This window comes from Athalia rosae, chromosome 7 (assembly GCF_917208135.1).
Source record: "Athalia rosae chromosome 7, iyAthRosa1.1, whole genome shotgun sequence".
NCBI lineage: Eukaryota > Metazoa > Arthropoda > Insecta > Hymenoptera > Athaliidae > Athalia > Athalia rosae.
The window spans coordinates 7,916,332-7,933,443 of NC_064032.1; the positions used below are offsets into that span (position 1 = coordinate 7,916,332).

General features: G+C 41.5%; 1 protein-coding gene and 1 pseudogene across 1 annotated transcript; both read left to right on the top strand.

Moving 5' to 3' along the window:
* The first annotated feature begins 1,180 nt into the window (after nucleotides 1–1,180).
* Nucleotides 1,181–3,580, top strand: LOC125501631 (general transcription factor II-I repeat domain-containing protein 2-like). Its single transcript, XM_048657875.1, has one exon. The coding sequence runs from the start codon at nucleotides 1,503–1,505 to the stop codon at nucleotides 3,300–3,302; it is 1,800 nt and encodes a 599-aa protein (XP_048513832.1). The 5' UTR covers nucleotides 1,181–1,502; the 3' UTR covers nucleotides 3,303–3,580.
* A 9,965-nt stretch (nucleotides 3,581–13,545) lies between these two features.
* Nucleotides 13,546–13,720, top strand: LOC112694872 (annotated as a pseudogene).
* Nucleotides 13,721–17,112: the final 3,392 nt, after the last annotated feature.

A 17,112-nucleotide genomic window follows, 5' to 3' on the forward strand; every position in this document is an offset into this window, starting at 1 on the left:
GTCATGAGTGGTTAGGCCGAATTTACCGACCATCTCGGATACGCCTTGCCGAAATCTGGCAGATTCGGCTGGTAAATCAGGGAACTGATATGACGCCAAACCCGCCAAACCCGCCTAATGGCGTCAAACTTTTGCCCAGGGCTGACTGTCTTTAGTTATCATCAGTCAACGACAGGAGGATGTAATGCAGGAGTTAGTCGCGCTGAGGGCTGCGGTGGCCCAGCTGCAACGGCAGCAGCAGCCGCAGTCGCCGCAGCCCGCCGCGAACGCGGCCCCGGCGGAGGAGGCCCAGGCGGCGGAGGCGACCCAGGCGGCCCAGGCGGCGGAGGCGGCCCAGCCGGCGCAGGTGCAGGCAGCGGACCCCGGCGAGCCGGCGCGGCCGCAGAAGAACCGTCGAAACCGCCGCCGCCGGGGGGGAAATCGGGCGCCCGCCATCTACCACTATTACTACCGTTAGTAATATTGGTAGATGGCGGGCCGGCGACGCTGCCCCCTATTAATAAATAAATATATTTAAAAAAATATACTGCTTGCATTGGTTCTTTTCCTTCCACCACAAATATAGTGCGACAGTAGTTCTAATGCATCTGATGTCTCAATTATGAATTCCCATCGTTGTCTCGTTGTGAATAGTAGTGAACGTTAGTAGTTTAAGCCATTTATAATTCCGTTGCAATTTGTGAGTTCGCGCTTTCGAAAGATCATCTTATTGTCAGTTTTTCAAGTACATAATTGTAGAGGAAAGAACTTGTAATTTTGGTCACCGATTTCATTGAGCAACTGTCATTAAGGTCACAGATGTAGTGCGGTGATTTCGATTGATAAGGGGGTTCACTCTTGATGGTTCACAGATTTGTCTCTCGCAGGGGCGCTCATTTGTATCACCTATTGAATGATAGAAAAAGAAACCTTGTCCGGACGTTAAAACCATAGATATAGTATCTATGTAGAAACATATATATACTGAACAGAACCTTCTCATGGGCCGTGTATTATGTTCCACTACCGTCATAGATGTGTTCAATATATCTATGTTACTACTAACAATAAGCTGTATACCCTTGAAATATGAGGTATCTTCGAGAGGATGCAGATATTTTTATAATTTTTATACTGGGGGTCTGGTAAACTCTTTTACATTATTCGAGTACAACGTTTTAGAAGAGAGAAAACTTAGATCAGCGGTGCCCAACCTACGGCCCGCGGGCCGGATCCGGCCCGCGAAGAAGCTCAATCCGGCCCGCGAGCTCCTAGTCGTATATTCGTAAATTATTGCCCAAATACCGCGTATTTTTTAAATTTATTAAAGTATTTTCTGTGAATTTTATTAATTACAATATTTCTGATATTGTTATATGTATTTTGATTGAATAATTTGTATTTGTACATGACATCGGCATGACACATCATGCCGATGTCGACTAGTGCTGCCGCGAGTGGCCGATAGTTATAAATTCAATTTTGTAAAAATTTTGTAATATTGAATATTTTTACCCCAAATAATGTCGACGAAAAAGCGTAAAGTGGATAGTGAGTGCCGCGTTTTTCAAAAGAAATGGACAAACATGTACTTTTTTGTGGCGCAAGGGGAAAAATGCTTATGCCTTATTTGCAAGGAAAGTTTATCTGTATTTAAAGAACATAACATCAAACGACATTACGATTCCAAACATAAGCAGACATATGACAAATACGTCGGTGTGTGCCGCGAAAATGAAATTACAAATTTACAAAGTGAAATTGGCGGATTAACCAAACTATTTAACAACGCAAAAAATATTAATGAGTCGATTGTGCGAGCTAGCTATCGAGTAGGTCAAATAATAGGCAAAGAAGTTCATCCATTTTCAGATGGGGAATTTGTTAAAAGGTGCTTAATGGCGGTAGTGGAAGAAGTGTGCCCGGAAAAAAAAAGTGCATTCGAATCTGTGAGTTTATCACGTATGACAATGACACGAAGAATAGAAGATTTAGGAAGTGATCTTATGGTACAATTAAAATCAAAAGCAAGTCAGTTCAAAATGTTTTCCATTGCTACAGATGAATCTACGGACGTAACTGATATTGCGCAATTGCTTGTATTCATTCGTGGAATAAACAATAGTTTTGAAGTTACGGAGGAACTTGCTGCAATGAAAAGCATTAAAACAACTACTACGGGTGAAGATTTATTTAAGGAAGTATCCGAAATTTTTGATGATCTTAACCTTGACTGGAATAAATTAACGGCCATAACTACAGATGGCGCTCCATCTATGGTTGGTCGGCACAATGGGCTAGTAGCCAGATTAAGGAAAAAAGTGCTGGAATCAAATGGATCACCGCCGTTGGATATACATTGTATCATTCACCAACAAAATCTTTGTGGAAAAATTTTAAATTTAGATCATGTTATGAAGGTAGTTACTAAATGCGTAAATTTAATAAGATCATATTCTACGAATCACAGAATATTCAAAGAATTTCTTTTACAAATTGAAGCCGAATATGGTGATGTGGTTTATCATAGCGAAATCCGCTGGCTGAGCCGCGGTAGGGTACTACAGAGATTTTTTGATTTGAGACATGAAATTAATATATTCTTTATTGAAAAATCAACTCAGCTCCACGAACTAAGTAACCCTGTGTGGCTGTGGGATTTAGCTATACTCTGTGATTTAACTGCGTATGTAAATGAACTTAATCTCAAATTGCAATGCAAAGACAAACTTATTTCCCATGTATATGCTGATTTATGTGCGTTTCAAACAAAATTAAAGCTTTTCATACAGCAAACGGAAAAAGGACAGTTGACGCACTTTCCGACTTGCACTGCTTTACGTAAAGAAAGGAAAAATGATCATTTTCCAAGTGAAAAAATTACCAAGATGCTGCAATTACTCAGCAAAAGTTTCGAAGATAGATTTGCAGATTTTCACCGGATTAAAAATGAAATACACTTGTTTGAAAATCCTTTTACAGTGGATGTTTCTACAGCGCCAGGTGATTTGCAATTAGAATTAATTGAATTGCAATGCCGAACACCATTACAGGATCTTTTTCGCGAGAAGTCCTTAATAGATTTTTATGCAGCGTTAGATTCTTATCCGAATTTGAGAAACCTTGGAATGAAAATGACAACGGCGTTTGCAAGCACGTACATTTGTGAACAAACATTTTCAACTTTAAAAAGAGCCAAACCAGCGTCTCGCGCTCGACTTTCAGATGATCACCTTCATTCCATATTAAGGATGAACGTCACTCAACTTGAACCAAATATTAAAAAATTAGTTTCTGAAAAACAACATCAGACTTCACATTAATAAATCGTGAGTACAGATTTTGTTCTTTTGAAATTTTAACCTTTTATGATTTACATTAAATTCTAAAAATAAATTAAAAAACGCAAAATTTTCATAAAATTTATAAATATTTAAAAAAAAATGATTCACCACAAACATATTCGTGAATTCATTTAAAATGTTGAATTTTTTTCAAAGATGTTACTAAGATATGTAATTATAAAGAATCCGGCCCGCGAAATCGTATGTCATGATGAATCCGGCCCACGGACAAAAAAAGATTGGGCAACCCTGACTTAGATCAATAATATATCTGTGATGAAATTAATACTGGAAAATGTGCTTTTTCAACTTATATCGTATTTCTGGGTTTAATGGCTGAAATTTTCAGACATATTTTTTCTCGATTACGAATCGATAAGCCTATCATAAATGGATCAGGGTTGCCCCGAAGAAAAACTGATATTTCTCTTCCTGCGTCTCCTATGGAAATGTATCACACATGTTTTGAGAGCCTCCTCCGAAGATCAGCTCAAACAGATGATTTTTAGGGGTCACTCAAGATTTTAACACAATTTACAAAATCGTGCAGAATTAAATTTTTTTCGGTTTCTTTTCTCAATCGTCTATTGCATTCTATGTTATAAACGATAAAGATACCACAAATATCCAGTAGATACTTTGATTTTTAAAAGTCACTTAAAATTTTTTATCCTCCAAGGTAAAGTACTTAAGATGTTTTCGAGCGACCTTTGAATCTAAATATTAACGAACTTTCAACTCTTGAGGTTGATATATAAAAGAATAGAAAGATAGATAAATATCTATGATGAAAGTGAAGATCAAGCATTAAAAAATTTCCCAAAATTTTTCAACTAAATTAGGTTCGATATATCTATGGTATTATCATAGATGTATTATCATGTGTTATTGAATTTTCCTTTCATGATTCTGCAACTTTTGTTCCACACATTCTCCAAAAGAATCCTCAGGTTTTACAGGTTATTTGCATCATAGCCTGTATCTAACGTTAGAAATTTATGGATACCGTGTATAACATGGCTAATCTTTCTCGATCACATATCTGTCGGTCAAGTTGAACATCTACGTCGAATTATTATATCGATCGGTCTAGAAAATGATTTGCGAAATCATGTGACTTATAGCGTATCAGGTCGTTCTGTAGGTAAAACAGCGTCCTGAAGCGAAATCCTCAAAAAAGATATTTTCGCCGAGCGCGCCGACTACATTCATGTCGCGACACTACGATTTGCCAGCAACTTGTCCGATCTAGTTCAATATATCTATGCCCCAACTTTGCCTGTGACCCTCACAACGACGACCGTCACGACAACAACATCGAAGGGACCCATTACCACCTCCAGGGTCCAGGGGGGAGGCAACGAGAGGAGCGCCGCGTCACCACCACCATCACCACCAGCGGCGCGAGTCCTCCCCCCTCCGGCGGTCGTCGGCGTAGCGGGGCCATCCAGGGCGGTCCCTCCTCAGCAGCAACAACAGCAGAACAGCAGCACACCGTGGCAGGAAGTCAACGGGCGGGTCCGCAGACGACATCCCAGCAGGCCCGCGTCGCCGGCCGAGGACTCGGAAGACGAGGGGACGCCGCCGCCACCTCCTCAAGCACCAGCGAGGCCTCGACTGTCTCCCGACACCGCCCGGGCGCTCCGGAGAAGCCAAAATACAAGTAGAGAGTCTCCCACGACGTCGCGGCGAAGCTCAGGGCGGTTTGCAGGGAGCCGATTTTTATTCAATGACAACTGCCAAAATAGTAACAATAGTAAAGATAATGATGATAATAACAATAGTTTAATTGAAAATAACAATATATATAGCATTTTCACTCTAGACGACACGCTAAATTCAGATAATGTAATTTCAGATCTGCCTGAAGCGTGGTATGGGAGAACGAGGTTGTCATTCATTATCCGGGGGAAACAGGAACAATTCAAGGGGAGGGTTTTTCAACTTGCGGGGGAAGGGAACTAGGGAAGGTCGAGGGCATCGACGGGGCGCACCCGGACAAGCTGTGGGGGGTGGAAGTCTTGCCTCCACGGAGCGGGCGACCCGACCTGCGCGTAGTCACGGATCGTCTGCTCTCTCTCGCCGTTCACCGACCCCAAGGCAACAACCGCTGACGCCTGCCGATCAGTCCCGCCGCCGACAGCCTGTCACTCGGCAAACTACGGAAATGCTGCCGGACGAGCGGAAGCTACTGATCGGGATGGCGGAGGCGGTTGTTTGCATCGAAGAACTGGAGGAGGCTGCAGTGCAAGCTGCAGCTTTCCTCCAAGGCCTTGGAGCAGAACGGGTGCGCGGTGAGGGGGGTAGATTGGGAGGTGGGAATAGCGGTGGAGGGCGTAGGGGTCGTGGAGCCGGACTCGGGCGTGGTTCAGGGGATCGCCCCGATCGCCAGCCGCAACAAAACGAGCAACAACAACAGCTACAACAAGAGGGACCGGAGAGGACTCTTCTGGATATACGGGATCGCGTGGCGAAGGCGGCAAGATTGCAGAAACTCTACGGGGGGAACCGCCGGCTTGCGGTCCAGGAGGTGCTTCGGGGTCCGTCCCAGCACTGTCAAGTGTCGAAGGGACGGATCATGGAGCACTTCGTGGTAATGTACAGTCCGGCGGGGAACCTGGGAGTGCGACCTCCGCCACCCCGTTACGGGGCTCCAGACGAGGGTAGCACCGGCAGTCTGCTTCAGCTGTTCTCGGTGATGGAGGTCGACCTCCGGCTCAGGCGCATGTCCAACACTGCGCCGGGGCCGGACGGTTTGACCTACCGTGATCTGAGAGGGGCTGACCCAGACTGTCGGTTGCTCATCTCTCTATTTAACGCTTGTAGACATCTAGAGGCGATCCCGGATAACTGGAAGTCGTCCAACACGGTCCTGATACATAAGAAAGGCGATCGGGACGATCTCTCGAACTGGCGTCCGCTGGCCCTAGGTGACACGACGCCGAAACTCTTTGCCGCTGTTCTTGCTGACCGTCTACTCAAGTGGACAATCCGCAACAAGCGTCTTAGCACGGCTCAGAAGGGCTTCCTGCCATGTGAGGGGTGTTTTGAACACAACTTCGTGCTGCAGGAGGTCCTGAACGACGCTCGCAGGAGGGGCCGTCAGGTGGTGGTGGCGTGGTTGGACCTGACCAACGCGTTTGGTTTAGTACCCCACGCATTCATCCACCGTGCTCTGGAGGAGGCCGGGCTCCCGGCTCATTATACGCAACATAGTGGAGAGCATGTAAGATGGCTGCTCCACTCGGGTGCGCACCGTCGATGGCCTCACCGACCCTATAATTATGAATGCGGAGGTAAAGCAAGGGTGTCCGATGAGCCCTGTAGAGTTCAACCTTGCAGAGGAACCGGTCCTTCGGGCGGCCGCGTCCAGTGATGCGGGTTACACGCTGCAGGGTCATCGGCACAATATGATAGCCCATGCTGACGACCTCGTTCTCATAGCCAACGCTGCTGAAGTAATGGAGGAATTACTGAGACGAGTGGAATCAGCAGCGAACGGCATGGGGCTCCACTTTCAACTCTGCAAGCACCTTGCAGTCCCCACCGGCTTCCAAATAAAACAAATTCAATCTTGACGATCGACGAGCTCGTCTGGGATCTCCGGGCCGTCGACGAGTCCCTTCTCACCCCTTGGCAGAAGGCCGAAACAGTCGCGACGTTCTTGTTGCTGCGACTGGGCTTTCTGCTAAGGGGAGCGCACGTTGAGAAGGGACCGCTCAAGGAGGCGGATAGGCTAATTAAAAAACTAGCTGAAAAATGGATGCACCTACCCCAGAGGGCGAGCGCGGAGATTGTCTTCCTCCCTTCCAGCCGGGGGGGATGTGGGCTTCTCCCGCTTGCCGATCTGGGGGACAAAAGTATCTCCGGATTCTAGAGACCAAGTCATCCGCCGATTTCGGCTGGCAGCGGTCGAATATTATACATTGAAATTAAAACGTAAACCTGACCAGGGGAAGGTATTCCGGGTGTCGTCGCTGACGAATGTGTCAAACCACTTTCTTCGCGGCGGCAACTTTACCCGCTTCGCCGATTGGCGCTTCATCCACCGCGCCCGCCTGGACGTTCTCCCCCTTAACGGGGCGAGACGCTGGGGGGACGGTGATAAGCGTAGCCGGCGCTGCGGGGGGGGCCTGGAATCCCTTTCTCATGTCCTTTGCCACTGCCAGCCGCACTCGGCGGCTTGGCAACTTAGACACGATGCCGTTGTCGAACGAGTAGCTAAGGCTTGCCGTCTCCCAGGGACTATAAGGGTAAACAAGAGAGTCGAGGGGGTCGACGGCGATCTGGGGGCTCTCCGCCCTGACATTGTGGTCAGGCACGAGCCCTCAAAGAGCATCGTCATCGTAGACGTCACCGTGCCATTTGAAAACACCTATTCGGCATTTGAAGAGGCGAGGGGCAGAAAGATTGAAAAGTATAAGCCCCTCGCCGACGCCCTGCACGGTGACGGCTACAAGGTGGCGGTCTCTGCGATCGTCGTCGGCGCTCTCGGCTCGTGGGACCCCAAAAATGAGCCGGTGCTGAATATGCTGAGAATTGGAAAGAAATATGCGGGATTAATGAGGCGGCTAATCGTGTCGGAAACCATCAAGTGGAGCCGCGATATATACGTAGAACACGTTTCAGGTGTGCGACAGTATAGAACTAATGACGAAGCCCCTGCAAACGCACCTGAGCAGCCTCCCTCGGCATAATTTTAACGTGTTGTTTGTATATTTACTTATTCATTCTTTTTATCTATATATAATATGTGGAGAGTTCTATCGAAGCAATAAACACACCTTGATTCGTCTAAAATAAGAGTTTATTTAAATTATGAAATGAATTAGACTACAAATTGCACGTGGCTTACTAACCTAAAATAAGAGAATCAACAATTAAATGTTCATGCTCCTATTTGTTGTCAGCTTGTTGATCAAATCTCGAATTATAATTCGAGGTTTGATCGCACACTCCAAATCTTCACCACAGGTGGAGATTAATCAATCACCTGAGTTTCAGCTCTTCTCTCAATTCGTCTCTCGATAAAGATATCTTTTTCTAATTCTCGATTCTTCTGTCCTTTATCACTAATCCTTTTCCTGTCTATCTTGTGGCGCCACCTCTCAAACGTCTAATCATTTAAGACACACACATGCGTGTACATGTACAAAGCTTATATCTCCCCCCCCCGAAGATGCTTAATTCATTTGTAATATGAATTGAAGCGTAGAAAATATGAGTATTATTCAGCCATGGGTATGAGTTTTGTGATATGGTATAGGCCCATAGATTTTCTACTATTCCCAGTGTTTATTTTGAAAATTGAGTCTGAGATTTTATCTTCTATTGCAAAAGGGCCAATTCTCATTTCGTCCAATTTTTTTCTATTGAGCCTATTGCCGTTCATTATATAGACCATATCACCTATGTGGAGGTCATGCTTTATTCTGTTTTTATCGAATAAGGTTTTGTTGTATTCGTGTGATTTGTTTGATCTAAACAGTGCTATCTTTCGGTCTTGTTCTAGATTTTTAGAGCAGTCGTTTAAAATTTTAAGTTCCGGTGGCAGTAGGTCCGTGGATTCGCCATTCATCAAGTATATAGGTGAGAATCCTGTAACAGTATGGACTGTTCTGTTGTATGCATTTGCACATGTTTCTGCGATCTTCGACCAAGCTTTCTTTTTACTATCGTTATTGAGCATACATCTTATTTTGTTGACTAAAGTTTGGTTTAGTCTCTCGTTCAGTCCGTTCGAAAAGGGGGCATCTACTGCTGTAAGAATTAGTTCAATGTTTCTTGCTTTAAGGTGATTTTTAAATTCTATTGAATTGATAGCAGGATATTGATCAGCGAGTAGTACTACAATCGCATTTTCCTTCGGAACTTTGTCTATTAGCTTTATGAAGTCCTGAGCCAATTGGTTTTTCGAGCATAAGATGTAAGCAAATCTAGTAAAATGGTCTACTAGTAAATGTAGGTATCTCTTAGTCGATCTCTGTCCTCCAAATCCACCAATTGTATCCAAGGACATTATTTGGAATGGTTTTTTTGCTGGGCCTAGATGTGACATCAATCCGAATTTTTTGTTTAGTCTTGTCTTGTTTTTTATACAAATATCACAACTTTTGCAAATTCTTCTTATGTTGTCTGACAAATTCGGAGCTGTATAATATGATTTCGTTTCTGTTTCTAATTGATTAATCCCAATATGGCAGAACTCTTCATGGATTTTCTTTATTAGTAATTTACTATAATTCTCACTTAAGACTATTTTTTTTCCTTTTCTTTTTATTTTGTTTGTAATAGATGTTGTTTTCCATAATACGGTATTTTTTATTTTTCAAACTTGTGTTATGTTTTTGGTCATTTTCGATATCTTTTATGCTTATAAAATTCACTGTTTTTAATTTGTCTTCCTCATTTTCGTAGTGTTCGTAAACAGGATTTCTACTAAGACAATCGGCTTCAGTGTTTTTCTTTCCTGGATTGTATGTAATTTTGAAATTGTATTGAGATAGATATAGTGTCATGTCACCTAATTCATCATCTGTTCTGTTTTTTATATTTAAATTTTCCAAAGGTTTGTGGTCTGTGTAGACAATGAATTCGTTACCTATTAACCAATGTTGCCCAAATTTCAAGCTTTCTTTTATAGCTAGACATTCTAAGAAAATTGCCTTCTTCTTTTTTTGTGAATCACTCAATTTCTTTGAGAAATAGGCTACGGGTTTCAGCGTACCGTCCTTTTGTGTTTGTTTTAAGATAGCTCCGATACCTTTGATGCTCGCATCTGTATAAATAATAGTTTGAGCCTTGTGGTTATAGATTGCCAGAATTGGTTACGAGCATAGATATTCTTTCACTTTATCGAAGGCAATTTTACAATTATTTGACCAATCAAATCTAACATCCTTTCTTAGGAGGTTGTGGAGAGGATCTAGCAGTATTGAAACGTTGGGGATATATTTTCGATAGAAGTTCACTTTGCCTAGGAATTGTCGTATTTGTTTCTTGTTTTGCGGTGTCGGGAAGTTCATTATAGATTTCAGATTATCTTTCAAAGGGGTTATAGTATTTTCTGTAATAATGTGTCCCAAATATTTGACTGAGTTAGCCGCAAATCTACATTTTGTGAGTTTTAGGCGGAATCCTTCTTTCACAATTGCATCTAGTAATTGTTTTAAGTGGTCTAAATGTTCTTTGAACGTTTTTGAGAAAATCATTATATCGTCTATATAGTTTACAACAAAATTTGATAATTTGTATTTTCTAATTATATTTACCAAAATCCTTTGAAATATTGCTGGGGATGTTTTTAGTTCAAAAGGTAGACAGGTCCATTGATAATGACCTTCTTGGGTTACAAAACCAGTTTTGTCTATCGCTAATTCTCAACGGTATGGACCAGAAAGCTGAATTTATGTCAAGCGTTGTGAAAAACTTGCAATCCATAGTTTTAACCATTAAATCCTCAATTAAAGGGAATGGTTGCGATTGAGGAACTATTAGCTTATTCAAATCCCTAAAATCAATGCACAGTCTGGTTTTCTTTCCTTCATCTCTTTTATAAGCCAATGTGACTGGTGCTGCGAATGGGCTATGAGATTCTTCAATTAGATTGTGTTTCAATAATTGAGCTATCTGTTCTTCAATTTCCGCTTTATCATCTAACGAACATCTATATGGTCTTTTGTGGCAGTATTTGTCCACTTGTAGGTCTATAAAAGCTCCATAATTATTTACTTTACCCACATTTTATTTGTTCTTTGCGAAAATACTATTATAATTGTCTAATAGGGTATTTATCTTACATCTTTGGTTAGTATCTAAATGTTCAGTATCTATATTGAATTCATTTATGTTAATACCTTCATTGAAATTTACTTGAAATTGATTAAATGTATTTTTCATTTCAATTTCTTCTTTATTATGTATCTTATTTTTGTTATTGAATTTGATTCCAATGTATAATTTATCTTTTGATGTACTGTCATTATCTGATTTGGACTTCATCCCTTCTTGTAGTTGGATATTTAAATTCCCATCATGGGTCAACCCAAATCTTTTTATAGTATCTAGTCCTAAAATCATATCATAACTAAATTCATCATTGTTGTACACAAATGCATTAATTTTATCCTTAATATTCAGTATATTTGCATTTAGCGTTATCAAGCCGTTAGTTTTACCCCTACCACTAATTGTTTTTATTGTGCTACTAAAGTTTTCTTTCATTAAATTTTTTATTTTTACCAGTTTGGAGTTTATTAGTGTGATATTCGAACCGGGGTCATAAATACCCCTGCATTCAGTGTTTTCGTTCAATATCACCTTAACAACAATTAGTGGGGGGAAATCTAGTTTTTTGGATCTTTTGTGTTGTCAATTTCTAATATAGTATTAGTTATTCTATTTTTTTCAATGCTTTTGTATTTGTCTTCTTTAAACCAGCACGAATCTTCGGGGTGATATCGGTTTTTATTTCCTTTGCTCTCACAAATTTTACATGGATGTTTCAGATTCGATCTTGCTTCTGTTTTCATGGTTTTAGGTTTGTCTTCAATTATCTTGTTTGATTTTTTTCCCATATTTTCGTATTTCCTTAACTCACTGAATAATTTAACTGGAGTTGTTGTATCTTGCCTGTCAATTTTTTTTCTAACAAATGTTGGTAGTCCATCAGCAATTAGATCTACTAAAGTTCTGTTATCCATATTTTTGTTGGAATCAAGTAATAAATGTTCTTTTTTTAGTGCATATTCCAGAATTGAGCCGGTGAAGTATTTGTAATTTATTGCATACGTGACAGATGACCAACCTTTATCAGCAAAAGTCTGTAAAAAGTTTTCTTTCCACGTATTCCACTCAGAGTTTAGTGTATATTTTATTAACATTGAGTTAAACCAATCCTTTACTGTATCATCCAAGAACAATCTCAGAGCCTCAATTTTCTCAATATCACTTTCAATATTTAGTCGATCGCATTCACTTTCATATGTCTGTAACCATTGATTTGCACTCACTTTTTTTCCCTCAAATTTATCGAGCACAAATTTCTCGCAAAGTTTTTTTAAATTTTTGCTCTCCTTTGCAAGTTTTTCTCTTTCACATAGTTTTTCAAGAAGTTTTGTCAAGGTTTCATCTATTTGCTTTGTGGAAGTGCTTGATTCAATTTGTTCTGTGGCAGAAATATCTGCTAGCAAAAAGTTTTTGAATACCATATTGCCACTTTCATCCATATAGAGTGATAGGATTTCAGCACTTAGATTTACCCATACATTTCTGCATTGACCACGTTTTTCCAATGTATTTGCAATTTTCTTGAATTCCGGCAGTTGTACAAGTTCTGGATGTTGTTTATATGACTGATAACATTGTGGAATGTGGAATTTTTTTCCTGTTTCATCGGTTATGGATTTGATTATAATGGTGTTCGACTTCGGGTCTTCATCAGCGGTCATTTCGCATTCAAATTGTAGCTTAGCCATATCGTTTATTTTTGTCCACAAACGTAATAATTGTTGATTTATAATATGTGGAGAGTTCTATCGAAGCAATAAACACACCTTGATTCGTCTAAAATAAGAGTTTATTTAAATTATGAAATGAATTAGACTACAAATTGCACGTGGCTTACTAACCTAAAATAAGAGAATCAACAATTAAATGTTCATGCTCCTATTTGTTGTCAGCTTGTTGATCAAATCTCGATTTATAATTCGAGGTTTGATCCCACACTCCAAATCTTCACCACAGGTGGAGATTAATCAATCACCTGAGTTTCAGCTCTTCTCTCAATTCGTCTCTCGATAAAGATATCTTTTTCTAATTCTCGATTCTTCTGTCCTTTATCACTAATCCTTTTCCTGTCTATCTTGTGGCGCCACCTCTCAAACGTCTAATCATTCAAGACACACACATGCGTGTACATGTACAAAGCTTATATATATTTTTATCTTTTTATTTATCTATTTATTTTGAAAACCTATTTTAAATCTCTGACCTAGGGCCATTGCGGCCCTACACTATTATTTTAGAGATTTTTCAAATTAGGCGAGGGTCCAGACCCGGTTTTTTTTATTATTTGACAAATTTAACCAACGCGCTTTACAAGCAAACTTACCCAACCGGATCTGGCCCCCGAAAATACTAAATTATTTAAGAAATAGCCCTCGCCAAAAAGGCGACATGAATTGTACTGACACCCCCGGGCATGCAGTGTACGCTCAGGGGAACATTTTTTGAAAGAAAGAAACGTCTTTATCTGTTCTTATCAGCCTAATATCTGATACGCTCTCCATTGGGGAGCCAGAATATTAATCTGATTTTCGGAAGTCGATGGAGATACAAGAGGAATCCATCTATTGTATTAAAATCGTCCATTGATCGGTTTTCAATTTGTGATTCGGGTTCTTTCAACAATTCACATCATGCATTTCAGACGAAACTTTCAGCCAGGGGACAACCTTGACTTCTACAGAAAATTGTTCAAGACTGTTGTAATGTTTGACCATGTTTTCATGTTTGGTGTAGATGTCTATCCGTTTATCAATACCCGAACGGATGAGATGATACCAACTATGTCCTATCTAGCGTGGTATGGTCGCCACCTGGCTATCCACCCGAACAAAGCTGTGTCCCAGACTAACGTGATGGTGGGTAGTTGGGCGGACTCATCCGGGCCTATGGTTGATCGGGCCAAGATTGTAGGACTAGACCGGGCCAGGCTCGCACTGGTTCAGGGTGTTCAGGCTCTCATTCAAGACAATAATGTGGGAATTATAAGGAATGCTACCATGCAGTCGTACGTTGCCCTTGGAGGTGAGCATACCGGAGAGCATTGAACCCTTATCAAGGAAACTTTTCCAAATGCTGAGAATGCACATATAGCCATGAAAATCCTCAAACATCTTGCAATTGAAGCTGGTCCCGCCTTCAGGATTGAAGGTGTGGGCATGATAGTCCATGTGTATCTCTGTTCCAAAGAGAGGTACAATATCTGAGAGCTTTATGGACAAGATCGTACAAGGTCTCTCTACGGATCTTCAAATCCCAAACATGAGGATAAACGCTGAGGCATGTCGCATATTTTTCGCGATAATTGGAGGGAACATAGATGACACTACGATGAGAGAAGTTACCAGTCATTGGACAGGACTGATGCCTGAGACTGCACTTCGGTTAAGATTGACTATATATATTTCAGTCTGTTGGGAGTGGTCTTAAAGTCCTATCTGTCACAGGAAGAGCGATTTCAATTGGGCCAGAATATATAGGCTGTATCCAGATGAGTGGACAAACTTCTCCATGGCTGTAGCTGCAATCGGAAATAACGTATGATACGGATTTAGAGAGAATCTAGGACCGGTTGTAAGTACCAAATATAAGAACTTGAGTTACGTTGCTAAGGAGCTCCAAATTAAGATCAACGGAGAAGCGTCCCTATGACGATACGGAAGATGGACGTCTAGGGCCCAGAATCAGTCAGTAGTAGATAGATTGGTGGCAGATTATGAAGGAGCCCGAACAAGGTCTATTGCTGATGACGAGGATATGCTTCAAGTACCGGATCACGATGAAGTTGGTGCTCTTAGAGCTCTCATCATGCGTGCGCCAGATGTTTACGCATAATGATGAATATCTGAATACAGTATATAAGTATAATTGTTCACTGATACATATAGTCATAAACAGGAGGTTTAAAAACAAGATGAAGATACAACAATGAAAGTATGGTCGCCACCTGGCTATCCACCCGAACAAAGCTGTATCCCAGACTCACGTGATGGTGGGTAGTTTAGTTGGGCGGACTTATTCGACCCATATGAAGTCAGCCCCCCAAGTTTGGAAATTGGAAATTTTTTTCTTTGGAATCGTTTGCACATGTTTGCATAACCAAAATTTTCGTTTGCACAAGCACGAAATGATCGGAATTTCAAAAATGAATTTAGGGGGGCCAATTTCTCGGCAGCCTTCCAAGTTTAGAATTTTTTTTTTTTTTTTTCGCAATTGTTTGCACATCGTTGGCACAACCGGAATTTTCGTTTGCACAAGCACACAATCGCCGGTATCGATCAAATTATCATTTGATACCAGCCCCCCAAGTTCGGAATTCGACAACGAACCCAATAAATTGTTAGTTGTATTGAGGACTCAGAGTCTCTGAGACATTGTTTTTCGTTTCTTTCATTTCTTTTTTGCCCTTTTTTTGTATTTTTCTAATTTTTCTTTCTTTTTTATTGATTTTTGATTTGAAATTTTTTTTTTTGTTTCCTCTTCTCATCTCTTTATTCTGAGTATTTCAAAATCATATTTTATTGTTGTATGAAAATCATCATACTCAATTGCTCTCTGATTTGTCTGGCGGTGGTGCCTTCAAGAACTTTCAACCTTTGTTTTATGCTATCGTGCTCTTTCCAAGCTCCTGTCACCCTTCGATAAACAGCACTGTAGTGATCGATAGCGTTTTGAATTTTAGGCGGCTTGAACACCACAATACCTTGCAGCGTGTATAGATCTACGTCTATGTTTATTGCAGCCGGCACATCATCGAGAGATAATGTCTTCTCAACGCTATCTTCGCCTAAAGCTCGCCGTAATTGAGGATCGTAAACGTGCTCAACGTCCACGAATAGGTGCACCCCAGCTTTTTTCATTTTTTTTTCATTACCTCACGATGCTTTTCTAGGAACTATTCCGGATCCACGGATTTTTCATGGTACGTGAAAAATTCTCCCGGGACTCTCAAGGTCGTTCCGTAGAGCATTTCGGCCGGCGACGCTTTGATATCGTCTTTGTACGAAGTCCTGAGGCTGAGCAGCACCGATGGTAGAAGAAGAGTCCATGGGATTTCCGGCTTGCACATTAGCGAAGTCTTTAGCGTCTGGTGCCACCTGTCGACCATTTCATTCGACGCTGGATGGTACGGAGACGTCCTGGTTCGATTTGCCCCGATGAATTGGGTCAGTCCGCGGAATAGCGCAGATTCGAATTGTGATCCTTGGTCGGTCGTGATCTTGAGTGGTGTCCCGTACTGGCTGATCCAGTTATCAAAGAGTGCTGTAATGATTGTTTTCGTGTTTATGTCTTTGAGTGGAATTGCCATCGGCCAGTGTGAAAATCGATCTATGATCGTTAGGCAGTATTTAAATCCGTCGACGTTGGGCATCATAATGATGTCAATGTTGATGTGATTGAATCTGGCGTCCGCCACGTCAATCTTGTTCCGGATGCTTCTGTTGTGTCCGTGGATCTTCGCTCGTTGGCACTCCAAACACTCTTTGGCCCATTGCAAAGCGTCTTTTTTGATTCCAGGCCAAATGTACTTTTCCCTGATCTTTTTCCCCGTGTTCCGGATACTCGGGTGTGAGAGTCCGTGTATCGAGTTGAACGCTGTTTTTCTCAAGGCCTTTGGGATGTACGGTCTGACTGTTCCTTTCGCAATGTCGCAGTAGATCTCTTTTTCGTCGATTTTGAGTCGCTGTAGTTTCAACGATGAGGTTCCCTCGATGAGTTGTCTCAATTCGTCGTCTCCCTCCTGTGCGTCGGCGATTTCTTGACTCGAGAGTACTGTTGGCATGTTTATAGTGTTTATTCTGGACAGAGCGTCAACTACATTGTTTTCTTCTCCTTGCACGTGAATTATCTCCGTTGCGAATTGAAAGATGAAACCGAGTTGTCGTAATTGGCGAGGCGATGCTTTTTCAGATCGTTGTGTGAAGGCATAGGTCAGCGGTTTGTGATCGGTTTTTACCGAAAATTGTCGACATTCCAGGCGATGTTGGAAGTGCTTGATTCCCGC